The sequence below is a fragment of the Epinephelus lanceolatus genome, chromosome 4 (genome assembly GCF_041903045.1).
Source record: "Epinephelus lanceolatus isolate andai-2023 chromosome 4, ASM4190304v1, whole genome shotgun sequence".
In the NCBI taxonomy this organism is placed as follows: Eukaryota; Metazoa; Chordata; class Actinopteri; order Perciformes; family Serranidae; genus Epinephelus; species Epinephelus lanceolatus.
In genome coordinates this window covers 3,748,762-3,767,994 of record NC_135737.1, presented here as the reverse complement: position 1 = coordinate 3,767,994, position 19,233 = coordinate 3,748,762, and the positions used below count along the sequence as shown (strand labels likewise).

General features: G+C 40.9%; 1 protein-coding gene across 2 annotated transcripts in view; it reads right to left on the bottom strand.

Annotated features, from left to right (window-relative positions):
• The window catches only part of ulk2 (unc-51 like autophagy activating kinase 2), a 114,680-nt gene that overhangs the window by 45,882 nt on the left and 49,565 nt on the right, over positions 1–19,233 (bottom strand). For both annotated transcript variants that reach the window (XM_078166867.1, XM_078166868.1), the window contains 2 exons: positions 11,448–11,480; positions 7,162–7,198 (listed from right to left, as the gene is read on the bottom strand). In XM_078166867.1, the coding sequence (XP_078022993.1) occupies positions 7,162–7,198; positions 11,448–11,480 (70 nt within the window). The remainder of the gene's footprint in view (positions 1–7,161; positions 7,199–11,447; positions 11,481–19,233) is intronic.

Here is a 19,233-nt window from a genome sequence, read left to right as displayed (position 1 = left end):
GCACTGATTTACTTGTTTCCTTGGTTTACTTATTTCCTTGCATTACCCCAACACTCCACAACTAAAATTACTGCCTCCCGCTTCTATGACTCTGTGCACCAATCAAGTTGCACTTAAAGTTTACATCCACGTCTCTGAAAAGATAGATGCTTTACACACATCTTCCTCCCAGCACAGAAGATCTTAACAATCAGCACGATTTCAAGGTGGACACCCAAGATTAGTGTCACCAATTCAGTATCTAACCAAATGTCTCCCCTTCTGCTTCTGAGTTATGATGTTGAATAATGGCCAGAAAAGTGTTCTTGCAGAACATTATGATGTCACAGTGAAGTTGACCTTTTGGATATAAAATGTCACAGTGACCTTTGCTTTTCAACCACCAAATTCTATGCAGTTCATCGTTGTGTCCAAGTGGCAGTTTGTACCAAATTTGAGAAAATTCCTTCAGGGTGTTCATGAGATAATGCGTTCACAAGAACAAGGCAGAAGTAAGGTCACAGTGGCCTTGACTATTGACCATCAAAATCCAGTCAGTTCACTGCTGAGTCCATGTTGACAGGTGTGCCAAATTTGGAAAAAAAAAAAAAAAAAAAAAAAAAAAAAAAAAAATCCCTCAAGGTGTTCTTGAGATACTGCGTTCACAAGAATGGGATGGATGTACATATGGACAGAAATACAACCCATAACCATGATGCCTCCGGGAACCGCTATTGCTGGCACAGAGGCATAAAAACTGCTCATCAGCCTCACATGATTAAAGCTATAAAATAATCCTGAGGTAAATAAACAGAGGCAGTGAAGGTCTGAGTCGCTGGTGGTCATGACATGAGTCTTTTCTGACGTTAGACTAAGAGGATTCCTCTCTCATTGTCTTTATCCCCCTCTCTCTCCATCACACCGTTGTGATTACAGTGTAGGTATAAATCAAACTAGTAAGCATTCATCAAGAATATTAATATTAATTAATATTATTAATTTGGGGGTTTGCTGCTCTTTGCCCACCACTGTAGACCAACTTCTACCACAGACAAGTTGTGTAAGTGGTAAAATTATTCACTAGTGAGATCCTCTTGTGTAATGCAGGATCATCATTACCTATGCATTCTTCACAGACTTGCTGAAACACAGAGGTGAACACAGCATCCCTCCCCTGATGAAACTACAGTCACAATGACTAATAAGTTCAAGCAATGCAGACAGTTGGATGCAGTTTGGTACACAGAGCACAGTTACACTCTGAACAAGTGCTATAACCCTACGGGATTCATTTCACAACCACATAAGGTAATGATGTGGAGACTCCGATGGGTCTGACCATGACCCATTCTCTAAAGTGCAAAATGTGGACATGTGGAGCAGGTGAAATATGCAAAAGTACAGAGCTGTTCTAGCAATACAATCAATGTTTTTATGTAACAGAGGTGTAAACACCTGTGGTTATCTGACAGATGTGTTGGCAAACTGCTTTACATTTGGGGGGATTTGAAGAAGGCGATTTGATTTTAACTCTATAAAACCATTCACAGCATCTTTAATATTACATTATGAGTGTTCAGCACATTTTGTGACTCTCTTTGAACACCTATGTCAAATAAGGTGAGTGAACCATTCTGAAGCTCAAATGCTGTGAGAAGAGATACCCTGAAGTGTTGAGTAGAACCGTTTAGCTTGTTTCCATATAAATGATGTGCAGTAAAGAAACAGACAATTTGATAGTAAATGTTTAGCTTCTGTATGTGGAATTGCTATTATACATCAATTACAAATATTTGACAGAAAAAGTTTCACTCAAAACCCTCTAGCTTCCCTCTGCCCTACTAGCAGAGGTGTGAACTGGAGTCACATGACTTGGACTTGGGTCAAACTTGAGGCACAAATTTCATGACCTTAGACTCTACTTGACAAAATCAAGAAAGACTTGCAACTCCACTTGGACTTTATTACCAATGACTCATGACTTCACTTACACTTAAGCCTTCTGACTGAAAAATATTTGATATCTTTTACCAAGCCCACAGAATAAAAAGTATGTTGTTTAAAATGTGTGCCACAAATCAATTAATTTTCTTTCAGTATCTGATTGAACTAACACTAATGTTATTTATTCCCAGCAAATTCACTTTGTTTGAACCAATCCGAAGCACCCAGTCAAGCTGTGGGAAAGAACCATGAAGAACTACTGAGTGCCAGTTGGAAAAAATGATACCAAAGATCATTTCATTCATGTACAAAAACTATAAAGTGGTCCAAAAAAAAACTAACAGCAGTATGCAAAACGTGCAGGTAGAAAATTACAGAAAGAGATGCAACAACTTCGAACTTTGCTCAACATTTGAGATTGCACAAAGAAGGTTGAGTCAAGGCTAACACTCACATAGTTAGCAAGCTTATGTTTAGCCAACATTGGCTTAACAGCTAAGGATGTTTTATACAGGCTTGTTTTGACAAATATATTCAAATTTTAAAAAGCATTCGTGATTTATGTTCATTTAAAATTGTTATTACATTTGTTAAAGAACACATTATGACTTGTTTAGGACTTGGGACTTGATTTGGGACTTGTCTGTCTTGACCTGGGACTTAACTTGGGTCTCAAATGGAAAGACTTGAGACTTACTTGTGACTCGCAAAACAAAGACTTGGTCCCATTTCTGTTTACTAGATTTCCTCCAGAGCTTTCACAATGTGTAATGTGACTGAAAAGGGCTAAAGGCTGTAGAAGAAATCTAGTAAGCGGACCTGTAAGTACAAACAATCTGTAAACAGAAAGTATTTCACTTACTACAGTAGTGAAACAAAATTAATTTTAACTATTTTTCTTTAATCAGAGTTTTGTTTAATGTCTTTCATAAGGACTGTTTACAAGTATTTAAGAAACAGACACCATTTTTAAGTAAAGCTGCAAGCAGCGTTGGGCGAGACCTCGGACTGACGCCGTTTTGGCCTCCAGCTCACGTAGACAGTTCTAGACAAAAGTTGTAGACGATTTTAGACCCCTCTGCACTCAGTTGACAATTTCTCCACATTTGCTCATGTTACTTTCAGAGGCAGTAGCTCACTTCCTGTTGAATTTAGGTCAGGGGTGTCAGCGAGTGATTTGTAGGTCTCGATGAGACGAACAAGCTAGTTTTGGTTTGATGTTTCTACGACATTCCTATGGGCCGCAGTGGCCATTTTAGTGTGTCTAGGTGGCGCGAGAGAGCCCATTTTGGCACTTTTGGGGTTAATTTTTCCCATTTTATCAAATTTTTCGCCAGTTCTGACATGTGTGCCAATTTTGTTGAGTTTTTGAGCATGTTTAGGGGGTCAAATTTTGTTTTTTTGCGCATCAATGGGGCCCCGTGTCATGCAGTAGGTGCCCTTCTTTCCTTTTCGCCTCTGCCTTTCAAACATCCAGAGTCCATCACTGAGAGAGAGAGACAAGCTGTGAGAGACCAGGCAGATGGAGATGGCTTTAAAATGTCTTGATCTCCTCCCTTTTATTCCCAAATCATAGGTCCAATCGTCAATCTGAACATACCAGCAGAGAGATACACTTGTCCCGAACGCAGACATATAGGTTTTTATGTTTGTGGAGTCAAAAAATGCGATCTTGGTCGCAAGTTTACGATGTCTAGCTCACAGCTGGCAATTTCTCCACATTTGCTCATGTTACTTTCAGAGGCACTAGCTCACTTCCTGTTGGATTTAGGTCAGGGGTGTAAGCGCGTGATTTGTAGGTCTCGATGAGACGAACAAGCCAGTTTTGGTTTGATCTTTCTATGACATTCCTACGGGCCACAGCGGCCATTTTAGTGTGTCTAGGTGGCACGAAGATTGTCGGGAGGTTTTGTGTCACGTCACCTTTAACAGGACATAAAATCCAAACCGTTTACGTAATGACAGTTATTCAGAAGATCTGTTCAGCAGGAATTGGCCTGTGATGTGTGCGAGTTTGAACCTGATACGATAAACAGTGGGCCATATTAGTGTGTCTAGGTGGCGCAAGATCGTCAGGAGGTTTTGTGTCACGTCACCTTTAAGAGGGTATAAAATCCAAACCGTTCGAGTAATGACAAAGTTATGAAGAGGATCTGTTCAGCAAGAGTTGGCCTGTAATGTGTGCTTGTTTGAAGCGGATATGATAAATGGTGTAGGCGAAATCTTACTTTAAAGGGCAAATAGTTCACTTCCTGTTGAGTTTAGGTCAGGGGTGTCAGTGCGTGATTTGTAGGTCTCGATGAGACGAACAAGCCAGTTTTGGTTTGCTCTTTCTACGACATTGCTACGGGCCGCAGCGGCCATTTTAGTGTGCCTAGGTGGCGCTAGAGAGCCCATTTTGGCACTTTAGGGGTTAATTTTTTTAGATTCAAGCAGTGAGAGTGAGACACACTATGCCCATGATGTCACTCAGTACATTTACATGACATTAGAGCAAATCAATTTGTGTTAGTCTGACTAAAACCAGACTTTTAAAATACATGTTAACATATTAGTCAGACTGAAATTGTACTAAATCAAATTTGTCAAAGTCGGACTAACACCCAGATGATACAAATGGGAGTCGAATTACTCCTACATGTTTACAGTCAATTAGACCCACACTGGCCTAGGTGCTCTGCGCATGCTCCACATTTTCTGCCCTGGTATAACAATCATCTTACCTTTAAAGCCTTGCCATAATTCAAATTCGGAAGCTACAGTTAATGCTTAACCTTGGTTAGTGAGGGGGGGGGGGACAAAATAAGGGGCTTGACCCTGGACCTTTACTGACTCCAGCAGATGAACATAGACAATGAAACTTAAATATACTCAAGGATGATTTATTTTTGTCTTGTGCCCCACCCCAAATGAAAATACAAAAAAAAAAAAGGTTGAAAAAAAGGTATTCGGCGGAATTTCCCCTTTAATAATAATTGTCCTCATCCAAGAAAAGATAATCCCAGTGCTAAAGGACAGTCCATTGTCCAATGCTTAAAATGAAAAAACAGGCTCTGGGAAAAAACAATGCATTGCCAAAAATGAAAAATGTTGAGAAAAAAGAGGAATCACACTCACCGGGGTGGAATAAACAGAAACAATCTGGTCCTACTTGGAGGATGGGTCCGTTTCTTTCTGGTCCTCCACACAAACACAGTCGAGGAAACACCAAAAACATGAGTCGTAGAAAACTTTTCTTCTTCCAAGGCAGACTGCTACACTGCACCTCTGTTCCTCTTCCTCTTTCCCAAACAAAATCAAAAGAACCCTCCCCAAACAATTCCCTGCTCTTTTATGTCCTACCTGCCAAGCCCCTTCACCTGAGTGCAGCACACCTGAACACAGTTAACTACCAGGAGGAACCAGATTAGAGCAGGGTTGAGAGGGAGACACTAGAAGACACATGAAGATTATATTAGAAGGCTAACCTGTTTTTCAAACCCTCTAGCAATCCTGTACATGACCCTCCCCTCACCTTTGTGGCGGTGTCACACTGGGCTTTGACCAGTTGGTCAAATGCATAACAGAAGAAGAAGCCGTTAACAACATGACAACATCCTAGAGCATCTACATCTAGAGCTGTGCCAACAGCCGAAATGTACAGAGCTATAAAGTTGTCCACCATGGTACCAGTTTGCCACGAGCTAACCGTAGTTAACTTGTTTGTTGTTTGTTTGGTCTTTGAAATAATAGGTCCAGTACCAACAAGCTGAAAGGGGGCATAACGCCACCTATCGTAGCTGAGTCGGACATACTTAGGTCAGTAAATAGATTCCCCTCCCATGGTTGTCAACTGGGACAAGGACAGTAGTCCAATTAAATGGCCTAGTCGAGCTATGGTTATAGCTCGACTTAACTATGCATGTAAACGTATTGACTGACAATACAAAGATGGCTACACGGCAGTGGTAACTCAAAACCAGTGGTGGAATCAGTACAGTAATGGGGGCCATCATTAACAGTGTTTGTCTTTTTGTTTTTTGTGTGTTTCACTGGTGTTAAAATGCTACATCTCAGACTTTGGCCAAGAGGAGAGACTGAATTTTTGGACAAGGGACACACTAGTATGTATGCATCTGGATTATTTTATGTTCTTTATTTTTACTTTTTGGTATTTGAGGGTTCTGAAACATGCAAAACAGAACTTTCACTGTCCATTTTGTGTAAGATAACTTGTTGCTATATGACTAGAAATGCTGGCCTTTGTTATAAACCATCACAGAGGCATAAACACTGTGCTGACTGGCTCTGAACTAGAGAAGGAACCCTTTGTGAAAAGCTGCAGTGGTTCCCACACACATACCACCAACCCAGAAAAAATGAGGACATGCAAGTATTCACTCACAGACACACACCATCTCTTCAACATTCCCACATGATATTTCACAAACTATCCATCACACATAGATAATCACATGCACACATTCCCACACCTACACTCACAACAGCTGCAGTCACAGTACGTGTGTTTACATGGAGCCATGTATCCCTTTTGCATTCAGGTTGGAAGCCCTACCCGAATAGAATGCTCCTTGTAAACACCTCAACCCGAGTGAAAACAGCCAACCCGAAAGAAAATCTAATCGGGTGCACAGGGGTGGAATATTCCTTTTCAGAACCCGAATGGAAGAGTTTTTCTGTCTTGTATACACCTCCTACCCGATTCCAGCGATTCCGTTCTTTCTGCGCATTCTCGTTTCCTTGCCCTTCTGGCGCGATGACGTATACAGCGTGCATAGCAACGGGCTGAGATAGAGCAGAGCAGTCAGACTCGTTGCACTCACCGGTTTCCATTCGCCACAGAACGGACCTCTATCTCCCTTCTTCGACCTTCTACCTCTCTTCTCCTCCTCAACAAACGAAGTATTAGCAGAACAAGGTTGTTGTCGTACTGCTGCTTCAAGAATATAAGCAAAACAAGCCCGAAAAAGGCACTAAGAACAGCGTCGTCAAGCATCTTGTTATCCGGAGCGAGGACTACTGTGTTTTCTTCCGGTACATGTAAAATCCGGCCCGCCCCTATCCAATCAGAAACCTTCCCTGCGCCAAACCTTGCACAGACCCAAATAAAGGCGATTAAACTGATCTCCCATTCGGAATGAATATTTCCCATGTAAACTACCTGGAAGAACTTTAATTCCAAATGATTTCATTCTGAATGAGAAGCCATCATGTAACCGCACCCAGTGTGATGCTTACCTTGCAGGTAGTCAGCGAGATCACCTCCATTACAGTACTGCGTGTAGAGAGACAAACAGTCACTATCAACAATTATTAAATTCAGGTTCAACAATGTCAAGCTGAGAAGCACATTTCAGCATTTGGTATTATATATGCATGATTGTTCAAATCCAAGCCCAGATAATGGCAGACTCATCAATTAATCTGCTGAAAGACTGGAGCTTTATCTATGCTGACAACTGCTACTGACTGCTAAAGTGCAATTAGTTCTTATGAGGGACAACAAGATCAGGCAGACAAGGTTAGTGTGGTAGGTTAAAAGAATGTGAACTGCTGGGTGGATAAGCAAAGACGAGGTAGACTAAAACTACAGTCCACTTCCACAGAACAGGATTCCTGAGTGTAACCCTGCTTGCTTCACCCTGGCCCCTGGGTCTGAGGTGAACTTCCTGTACAGAAGGGTGACATATTTAATCCCTGTCCCCTTCTCCTCAAGAGGCTCTTGCCTTTTGCCAGGCCGCCATTGTAAATAAGAATTTGTTCTTAATGACTAAAAAAAAAAAAATAAAAAATAAAAAAAAAGGAAAAACTCCTTTGCATAGATTCTCTAAGCTTTACTGTAGAAATTAACAGCATCCATTCCAAAATATATGACCTTATTTAGTGTTTTGATGATGGTGGTGGAGAGCGTCTAATACTTTCACTCCACAGTCACCCATAGCTGTTCAATGTGGTTGAAATCTGCCAAAGCTTCTTAACATAATTTTCAAACTCATCAAATGATTAAAGAGGCAACAGATAGACAGATAGGATTTGTTTTTTGTTTTTTTTTAGCTTGGCGCCACCTAGCATCAGCGGTGTTGCTCGCGCTGTCGCAATGACCAAATTGACCGTGGGGATCAGAGATAATCAATAAAATGTAGGCTGTAAAGCCACCAGTATACCTCTATGTATATGTAGAATGAGAAGGTGTGTGGACACTCTAATAAATAAATGCATAAAGAGACAAGCAACAATTATCAGATTTATCTGAAGAAAAAACAAATGGTCCAATGCGCGTCGGGGTTCCACTCCCCTGTCGGGAGTTATTTTTCAAAAGTCACCGGCTCACTATACATTATCCCGCTTTTAGAACATGGCACTCTTAAATACTTGATTCTCATTGGTCAATCAACAAAATTCTGCGGTGTTTATTTCTCGAGGTATCACCACTGCTCTGCTGCTCCGTTGCTCCGTTGCTAGGGACGCCATTGCAACAGTCGACTGAGGAGCATCAAAATCAGTTAACGTTAGTCCACACAGCTCTCCCAGGCTGGCCTGGAGAGCAGGGAGATCATGTTGGTCACTGGCCATAAATGTGAGGGCAGCCTTCGCAGCTACTGGGCACCCAGCATCTCCGACCGGGAGAAGTGGAGTAAAATCCTCTCCTCCGTTCCAGAAAACGGCCGCAGTTTGTCTGGTGAACGCCTCTCCTCTCTCAATACTCTCTGCCAGCAATTTAATAATATTGATACCAGTTGTAACATTTGAATGTTTTAGTAGTAAGCCATGTTCTAGTAGAATTATACCAATATGCACATGTAAACAGTCCCGATTCTAGAATTAACGGTACCGTAGGGAAACGATGTGAAAAAGTCCAGTGTTCACTTAGCTAGGCGTAACTTAGCTGGGCGATGTCTGTCGATAGCTGCCTCCGTGAGAAGAGAACAGAAGGAAGGGAGGGGGGTGTCACTGTCCGAAGGCTGCCATAGAATGGCAACGAGGATGTCAGCCGACCAACACTCGCTACCCGGTCCCTGGTTGTGGCGATTTGCGATGCTGGCCAGCTAGGAATTAACTAGCAGCCAGTACAGTACAGTCCTCTCTCGTCTAGCTAACATTTAGCCGTGTTACTTACTGATCCATTAGAAAGAACGCTAGCTGGACATCGGTTTTGAAGCCTCTTTGGTCACGGAGCTCCCTCCATCTCTTGAACGCCTGACTGAGGTTTACTCTTGTTTTTCCTCTTCTTTTATCACTCTCCTTTTTGCTCTTCTTTGCCTCCTCACACAGAGGAGCTCGTTTTCTTTTGCTAGGCCGTTTTTCACTTGTTTCCAAACTTTGTCCGTCTGCCATTGTGCTCGTGACTCAACTATCTCATGCCCAACTCCTCATAAGAACCAGCTCCAGTCCCTGATTGTCTGACCGACCAGTTTTGCAATACATGACGCGTTTCCTGCCGTAAAGCAGATTTTTTCCACGAAATTTCAGCACCGATGGCAGAAGCTTATTGCAAAGATTGCAAAGCCACTAAGTAACCTATGTAAACGCTGATAGTCTGATTTTACTGTGGCTACTACCCTGTGCAACCCACATTATTTTCATAATGATATATTTAGGAAAAGATGCTATCTGTTGCCTCTTTAAATGGGCCCACTTATTCCACAATGAAGCAGCTGGATTAATTATTCTTTCAAACCTATTTATTCTGGGTTTTCCTCCAATTTGTCTATATATATTTAACCTTTCTGCAAGTGATGACACACTATAAATACTGTGAAAATGTGGCCTGACACAACACAATACTTAAAAACAGTTGATAGACACCACTAGTGGATGACAGATAATTACACACTGCATGATTCTACTTTGTACACAAAACAAATAAAACATGACCTTCCTCCCTCTGTCAGTCAAGCATGCAAAAAAACCTGTAGCTTCACTACCTGACTGTAGCCTCTAATGAAGCTGAATTTAATTCTGGCTTTTTTTGATCAGCATCCAGCTTCCGTGTTTTAATGCTCTAGTTGACTTCATCTTCAAATGAAGAATTCTTATAGACTTGTACTGAAAATTATAACTACAAAAAGCCATTCTCTGGGACAGCTAATTGCCCATTGTGTATTTCTGTGTCATATGGAAGCGTAGTTCAGCCACGCCAGTTAAAAAAAAAAACAAAAAACTGATAAATATCAGGTAATAACATGAAAAGCTTCTTGTTATAACAAAAAGTTCTTCATGGTTTTACAAGATATGTTAATTTTATAACAAGATATTTTCACATTAGGACAAGACACTTTTCTTGTAAAAACAACAACAAAAAAAACTTGTCATCTACTTTGTTATAACCTGAAAGGTTTCACATAACACAAAATTTTTCTTGTGCAAAAACAAACTTTTGTTATAACAATATACTATTTATTTTGTTATAACGTGAAACGTTCAACATTATACCAAGAAACTTTTCTTTAAAAAAATAAAAACTTTTCTTATAACAATATACTATTTATTTTGTTAAAATGTGAAACATTTCACATTATGATAAGAAACTTTTTTTAGAAAAAAGAAAACTTCTCGTTATAACAATAAATAACGTGAAAAGTTTCATGTTTTTACAGCCTCTCCCAGGTGATTTTGACAGAGAATCGTTAAAACCCTTGTTAGCATAGGCTAACAGTATGCACACTTATCATGATATCATCCACTGTGCTTAATAACATATATATCTATAACGTGGAACATATACTGGTATAACAAGATAAATAGTATATCATTATAACAAGAAAAGAACACAAAATAAGCTTTGTTATAATGTGTAAATATCTTGCTATAACATGAAAATATCTTCTAAAAATGTGAAAAACATCTTGTTATAACAAGCAACTTTTCACGTTATTACCTGATACTGAGCGTTTTTGTTTGTTTTTTTGTTTTTTGTTTTTTTCTGGCATGGCAGTACTGTACTTTCATGGTGTCAGCTCCAAAAACAACATAATAAAAAAACACACCATGATGTCAATCAATGTAACCTAGTCCTACGACAGTTAATCCAAACACACAACATTCCATAGGATTATTATTGAGTATACTGTAGAGCTGTCTACACATAGAGCACAACAGGATTTTAAGCAAAGGCTTTCAGGGAACATGATTCCTAGAAAACAGAGGGGTGTATTTTCAATGAGTAACTTGAGGTGCAGTCAGGGTGTGTTTTCTACCCTGCAGCCAGCTGAGAGTGTTGCAAAACAAGTGGAGACATTTAGGGAGGATGCAGAAAGAAAAACAAAAGAGGAAAAGGCAAGTCAAAAGACTGCCAAAAGGGGAAGAACACATGCAGACAGCCACTGTTGGGGGTAAACCATTACATAATTTATGTTATCACATGTTACTTACATAAATAAAGTGTTGTTAATTAAGTAATTCATCTTTAGAGTAAGTAACATAGAAACAAGTTACACTGAATTTCCCAGCACGAGTGACAGCACATGAGAAGAGGGTATGAATGAGCTCTGACTCCTCAAATACCCAGACATTTCTATACTTACCTCCATGACCAGGAAAACAGAGTTGGGTGTTTCCTGGAAGAGAAGAGACACAGAATCAGTTACAGAAGCCATTTGCCCTGAAGCAGCTGTCAGTTCAATCACACATCCATAAGAAAACAGTCTTGAGGAAAAAAATCCACAATACATAACACCAGTGCTTGCTATTTTTTGCTATATCTAAATATAGATTTCTGTCTTATGAAAATGCTATTTAATGGTTGTGACACAGACAATATTTCAAATTTTGCTCAGCAGCAAGTCATGGAAAAATTACCCCCGTCAACAATATAACATTGCATAAACATTGCACACGCTGGCACAAGAAGCATGATAGAACGTGTTGAGCTAAATTGAGCTAAAAATGGAAGGTCATGGCTTCAATGATAACCAATCGCCTTATTTCAACACCTTTAACTTTTCAACAAGGTTCAAAACAATGATGTTCAATGTCAGGACTTCTATGTAATCTAATCATTGAACCATCAGCAGAGAAAATAAGATCTAAAAAGAACATTAAAAGCACAAAACTTAAGCACTGGAATGATGGTGGACTTGAAGCGCGTGGGTATGACAGACTGAGCCAGGGACAGGTTGAATATCATTGTGAACACTGGCGCTAATTGGTCAGCCAATAGTTTGAGGACCCGCCCAATGACACCCTCTGGTCCTGTTGTTTTCTTGATATTCACATGCTTTGAAGCCCTCCTGACATCATGCTCAGAGAGGAACCTAACAGAAAGAACCAATTCATTAAGCTCTGCTTCATCTGAATTTATTCATAGGCTGCTGATTGTCTCTAAGCGAACATAAAAGTTATTCATTTACTAAAGATGCATCTTAACCCCAGTTCAGACCATATATTCACAGTGAGACAGGTTAAAACTTGCAATTATTGCAATGCGTCATACTGGTTCACACCAATGCAAATGAACAATGTGTTGTCTCCATAGCAGCATCTTTATGTACTTCTGCTCTAACTTCCAGCTAATTCATAATAAATATGTCACAATAATTTAGCTTACAAGCCCTGAGTAAGAGGTCATTAAGTATGTGTGTAACATGCATATACACCAAGCAGCAACAGCAGCAGCAGCAACCCAACGTCTGACCCTGACACATCGTGAGGATGGAGACCGACATTTTCGTCAACAACGAGGAGATGTAAATAAAAACGGACTCCAGCTCAGTGGGGGATGGGGGGCTGTTGTCAGAGAATGCCGCAACAAGCAAACACGCCATCTGCTGACAGTCTGTAACGGACTTGGCCAGCTGACTTCACTACAAGCTGATTGGCTCTTGAAACAGGTGATGCGCCTTACACCAGCCACTGGTGACTTGACAAGCTGAATCACAGGTGACATCATCAGCTGGTTTGAGTCAAGCTGAGACGAGCCAATAAACATCACTGCAACTTTTTTCTGCAACGTTGTACAACTGTTGGGTCTCGATGCAAATCTTTGGTCTGAAGTGGGCTTAGACCTTGCCACATGCTTCTGGGAATTTCCTCCTGGAATTGTAGTTCCACTTTCTCCCAGTGGTCCCTTTAAGCTTCTTTTTTCAGTCTACATCGTAGACTGCTGCTTTCTAATTGTTCATGTTTCCTGACTACTCTATAGCTGCCTCTGAATGGCATATAGCAGTTTTCCAGAGTGTTTATTCCCCTTGTGGGACAAGGAATATATTGAAAGGAGGCAGGCATAACCATAATAAAGTGATCCTTGACTTGAAGTCTCCAGCAACAGTGAGCGCAGTTCGGTGAGTCTGTGAGCAGTTCAGGTCTTTGCAGACATTTGACAGGGCAGCATCTGTATTCACTTGTGATGGAATGTAGACCTCTAATGACTGACGTAAAGTCCCTTGGTAGAATGTGCAATCTACATTTGATTGTTAATAACTCCAGATCAGGTCACAGGAACGGGATAGCATTTTAATAATCCCGCTGTCACACCAGTCCTTATTTACCATAAAGTGCAGGCCTTCTCCTTTCCTCTTACATGAGTCCTCTGTTTGGTCAGATCAGTATACAAAAAGGGTCACCTGGTTGAATGCCATTGTCCAGGATTCCAGGATTAGCCAAGTTTCAGTGAAGGATATTACAGTTCCTGATATCTAGTTGGAAACTGACACAGGCACAGGGATAATCCAGTTTATTGTCCAAGCCTCTACATCAGCGAGCAGGATGCTTGACAGAGAAGATCAGTATGGTCGGACTCCGGGGTTTTTTCAGACCTAAATGTATTGCGGAGTTTTGCAGAGCGGCAACCGGATCTTTGCTCTCAAACCACAAAAAAATGTGATGGCACAACAGTCTCCTTCAGTACATTATTCTATGCTTTCTTTTGATTTTCACATTGGCTAGTCATCCTGTTTAATTTGTCTTCTGATTAAATCGGAACCGTTGAAACAAGTTGTAGGAAGCCTCTGCAAGTAATTGGTTGCTGGCAGACACTCTGTGCTGCAATAAAATGGTTAATTAGCAGTGCCGTGCACTGTAGAGCCGATGCATTTCTGGTTTTGGCTTCTCTAGCTTTACTGTTGTGTAGCCTACAGCCTTTATAGACTGAGCTGAGTAGTGATGCGCGGGTCGACCTGTAACCCGCGGGACCCGCAAATGGACCTGTGGGACGGGCAGCAGTGATCGTCTGTTAAATCGGTCTGTAAATGATATTTTGACATTAATGGCTATTACTGTCATGGCATCCGAAGGTACTGATGTGTTGAGCAGGTGACTGTCCGCGGCCGTTTTCAAAACACACTTGTGTCACGCACTCCAAAAGAAACTTGTTGAAACTTTAAACAATAATTTATTGTACAAAACGGAGGAAACAAACGTTGACAAAAAACGGTTCCATAATTCATATTAAATTCAAAAGATAATGAAAAAACAGCTACAAGTTAGAGGGAATAGTGATAAAGTGGTAAAACTTGGCATTGATCCACACCACAGCCTTAGACGGATACGCTCAAGCGTGTCATGCGCACAAGCTCCGTTGGTAGGCTATTAGGGGTGTAACGATACATCGATCCACATCGATACATCAATTCATTGATTAACGATCCAATTATATCGATGCAAAATGAAAACATCGATCCATATCGTCATTCTAAAGATACACATTTATTTTGAAATTCACATAGCACGTCTGTGTCACCATTTCTGGGCAAGTGCGCCTCCGCTCAAACAACAAACAGAGCTCAGAAATAAAATGGTCAAATTATATCCTAGTTATTTTTGTGAGTTGATGTAAATGATTGTGTTAGATGGGCATATGATATCGCATCATATCGATCACAGGCTCCTGAATCAAATCGAATCAAAATCGTATCGTGACAGACTTTGTGATATCGGCAAACATCGTATCGCCATCCAAACAAATCGATATAATATCGTATCGTGATGAAGCTGGTGATTTACACCCCTATAGGCTATACTATATTTTCACATTTTTAACAATGCAATTTAAAAGTTTTGATTTTTATTGATAACCTACATTTACCAAACAACAAAAAGACTACATTTAGCACCAAAAAAAAAAAGTGAAAAAAAAAGTAAATAAAAAAACGAATATCGAATACCAAATTTTCATAACGAATACCTACCCATAGAAACGAATATTCGAATATCCCAATATTTGGGTACAGCCCTACACATTACAACCAAACAAACAAACAAAAAAATTCTATCAGCATCTGTAACCCCTTTCAGTCCATCCTCCCCATCCTAAACCCCACCCTCACACTCCTTTAATGGATGTACTCCTCATGGTCTCATACATTAACATACTGCTTCTCTGCTCTTTGCATTTCATCACAATGAGCGACTTTATGAAATGTAGAACAGCACATGTAAGTCACATTGACACTAAGTAATTTTGTACTGGAGCCCAAATCTCAGCATAGTCCCCCTCATCACTCTCCAACTTAAAGGGATAGTGCACCCAAAAATGAAAATTCAGCCATTATCTACTCACCCTCATGCCGAGGGAGGCTCTGGTGAAGTTTTAGAGTCCTCACATCCCTTGCGGAGATCGGCAGGGGGGCGGCTAGCACACCTAATGGCTGACCGTGCCCCAGACTAACGTCCAAGAACAAAAAATTGAAACCACAAAATATCTCCAACATGCTCATCCGTAGTGATCCATGTGTCATGAAGACCAACATAAAAAGTTGTTTCCAAAAATGTCATATGAACTCTGTTTTTAGCCTCATTGTAGCCTGTAGCTCTGACTGCTTCTCTGTGCTCCGTGCTCACGTGTGCGCGCTTGCGTGAGACCAGCAAAAGCACGAGCTTTGCTTACCCGTGTTTACATCACGTGACACGTGCACCGCAGAGAGAGACAACAATAACCACATATCCGAGACCAACGCCATTGTCCGCCTGAACTACAGTAGAAATGAATGACTTACTCCTCTGAAAGCCTGCCATCTGGTCCTGCGGGCCTATGCCTTTTCTTCCAGTTGATCTTGGGGAAGTAAAAAAATGTCTCCAGAACACCACGGGTCAGTAGTGCTGGAAACTCAGGGTGATCTGTGATGCACGGTCTCTGAAGAGCAGCGGTCTCGTCAGTACTGATTCTCAAGTGCAGGTATTGCCAATTCCCAGTCTGAGAAGCAAAGACTTTCCTCATCCGTTGGCATTGCTTTGCATTTGAAACAACTACACCACCAGGTTTCCAGCGCTCAGCTGGCTGAGGGTTAGGCTCATGAGCTGCGACGGCTGCTTTGTCCAGTAGCTCAAACAAATACGGCTCAACAAAGAAATGCTGTTCCTCCTCAATTTCAAAGTCTTCAGACATGTTGGGCTATCCTTTGCTAAAAGACCGTAGTGCAAATTATCTTTTAGCTACTGTGGTTACTGTTGTCTCTCCCTGCAGTGCATGTGTCACGTGATGTAAACACGGGTAAGCAAAGCTCATATTTTCGCTGGTCTTGCACAAGCGCGCACATGTGAGCACGGAGCACAGAGAAGCAGTCAGAGCTAGAGGCTACAATGAGGCTAAAAACAGAGTTCATATGACGTTTTTCAAAACAACCTTTTATGTCGGGGCTGCAGGACACTTGGATCACTACGGATGAGCATGTTGGAGATATTTTGTGGTTTCAATTTTATGTTCTTGGACGTTAGTCTGGGGCGCCGTCAGCCATTAGGTGTGCTACCCACTCCCCCCTCGGATCTCCGCAAGGGATGTGAGGACTCTAAAACTTCACCAGAGCCTCCCTCGGCATGAGGGTGAGTAGATAATGGCTGAATTTTCATTTTTGGGTGCACTATCCCTTTAAAGGCCACTTTTTCTAAATTGATTGTTTCCATTGCCTCAGTGATCCATTCCTTCTCAGACGGAGCTTTTGAGCAGATCCAGTTGTTCATCATTATTTTCTTTGAGATCATACATAAAGAGAGGAAGACCTTTTTATCCTTAAATGAAACTTTGTTAAGTTGGGGTAAATCGCCTAATATACAGTACAGGCCAAAAGTTTGGACACACCTTCTCATTCAATGCGTTTTCTTTATTTTCATGACTATTTACATTGTAGATTCTCACTGAAGGCATCAAAACTATGAATGAACACATGTGGAGTTATGTACTTCACAAAAAAAGGTGAAATAACTGAAAACATGTTTTATATTCTAGTTTCTTCAAAATAGCCACCCTTTGCTCTGATTACTGCTTTGCACACTCTTGGCATTCTCTCCATGAGCTTCAAGAGGTAGTCACCTGAAATGGTTTTCCAACAGTCTTGAAGGAGTTCCCAGAGGTGTTTAGCACTTGTTGGCCCCTTTGCCTTCACTCTGCGGTCCAGCTCACCCCAAACCATCTCGATTGGGTTCAGGTCTGGTGACTGTGGAGGCCAGGTCATCTGCCGCAGCACTCCATCACTCTCCTTCTTGGTCAAATAGCCCTTACACAGCCTGGAGGTGTGTTTGGGGTCATTGTCCTGTTGAAAAATAAATGATCGTCCAACTAAACGCAAACCGGATGGGATGGCATGTCGCTGCAGGATGCTGTGGTAGCCATGCTGGTTCAGTGTGCCTTCAATTTTGAATAAATCCCCAACAGTGTCACCAGCAAAACACCCCCACACCCTCACACCTCCTCCTCCATGCTTCACAGTGGGAACCAGGCATGTGGAATCCATCCGTTCACCTTTTCTGCGTCTCACAAAGACACGGCGGTTGGAACCAAAGATCTCAAATTTGGACTCATCAGACCAAAGCACAGATTTCCACTGGTCTAATGTCCATTCCTTGTGTTTCTTGGCCCAAACAAATCTCTTCTGCTTGTTGCCTCTCCTTAGCAGTGGTTTCCTAGCAGCTATTTGACCATGAAGGCCTGATTGGCGCAGTCTTCTCTTAACAGTTGTTCTAGAGATGGGTCTGCTGCTAGAACTCTGTGTGGCATTCATCTGGTCTCTGATCTGAGCTGCTGTTAACTTGCGATTTCTGAGGCTGGTGACTCGGATGAACTTATCCTCAGAAGCAGAGGTGACTCTTGGTCTTCCTTTCCTGGGTCGGTCCTCATGTGTGCCAGTTTCGTTGTAGCGCTTGATGGTTTTTGCGACTCCACTTGGGGACACATTTAAAGTTTTTGCAATTTTCCGGACTGACTGACCTTCATTTCTTAAAGTAATGATGGCCACTCCTTTTTCTTTAGTTAGCTGATTGGTTCTTGCCATAATATGAATTTTAACAGTTGTCCAATAGGGCTGTCGGCTGTGTATTAACCTGACTTCTGCACAACACAACTGATGGTCCCAACCCCATTGATAAAGCAAGAAATTCCACTAATTAAGCCTGATAAGGCACACCTGTGAAGTGGAAACCATTTCAGGTGACTACCTCTTGAAGCTCATGGAGAGAATGCCAAGAGTGTGCAAAGCAGTAATCAGAGCAAAGGGTGGCTATTTTGAAGAAACTAGAATATAAAACATGTTTTCAGTTATTTCACCTTTTTTTGTTAAGTACATAACTCCACGTGTTCATTCATAGTTTTGATGCCTTCAGTGAGAATCTACAATGTAAATAGTCATGAAAATAAAGAAAACGCATTGAATGAGAAGGTGTGTCCAAACTTTTGGCCTGTACTGTACATGACTCTGGTGTTAGTGGAATAGTTATGTTAATATGGCTCATTGCCTGTTTTGTTATACCAAAACAAATCTCTTTTTTTTGTGGCAATCCCAAAGTAAGTGAAACAAAATTCCATCAGCATTGCCACATTTCAGACATTTACTGTCTTCTTTTAAGCCCATTTTAAACAGTTCTGATGGTGTGTAGTATAGCCTATTAAGTATTTTAAATGGTCTTAGTTTGTTTTTTATACAACGAAAAGGTTGCCTTGCATTTTTCCATAAGTCATTCCAAGACAGTTCTTCCTCTCATTTATGTAGATCCCTAGCCCATTTTTTTTTGCACAACCGTTAAATTGATCATCATTGCTATCATTTAGAATTGTATACCATAATTTAACTATATTTTTATTCAGCAGGTCATGACTGAAGAGGACATTTTCAAATTTGTGTGTGTAATTGCTCAAAATATCTATCGAAACAGATTTTTTAAGAGTACTGTAAAGTAATGTAATTCAAGTATTTGCTTTTTGTAATGTTGTATTCAGTCATTAGTTCATCAACAGTTTTACAGTTGTTTGAGAGAATGTGACAAAGCTCAGTTACTCCATTGTCTTTCCATTTCTTCCATTTAATGACCTTTTTGTTAAATGTTATATTTGAGTTCTGCCATATTGGCTGGTTTATTGAAGTATCTGTGTTAATTCTGAGAATCTTT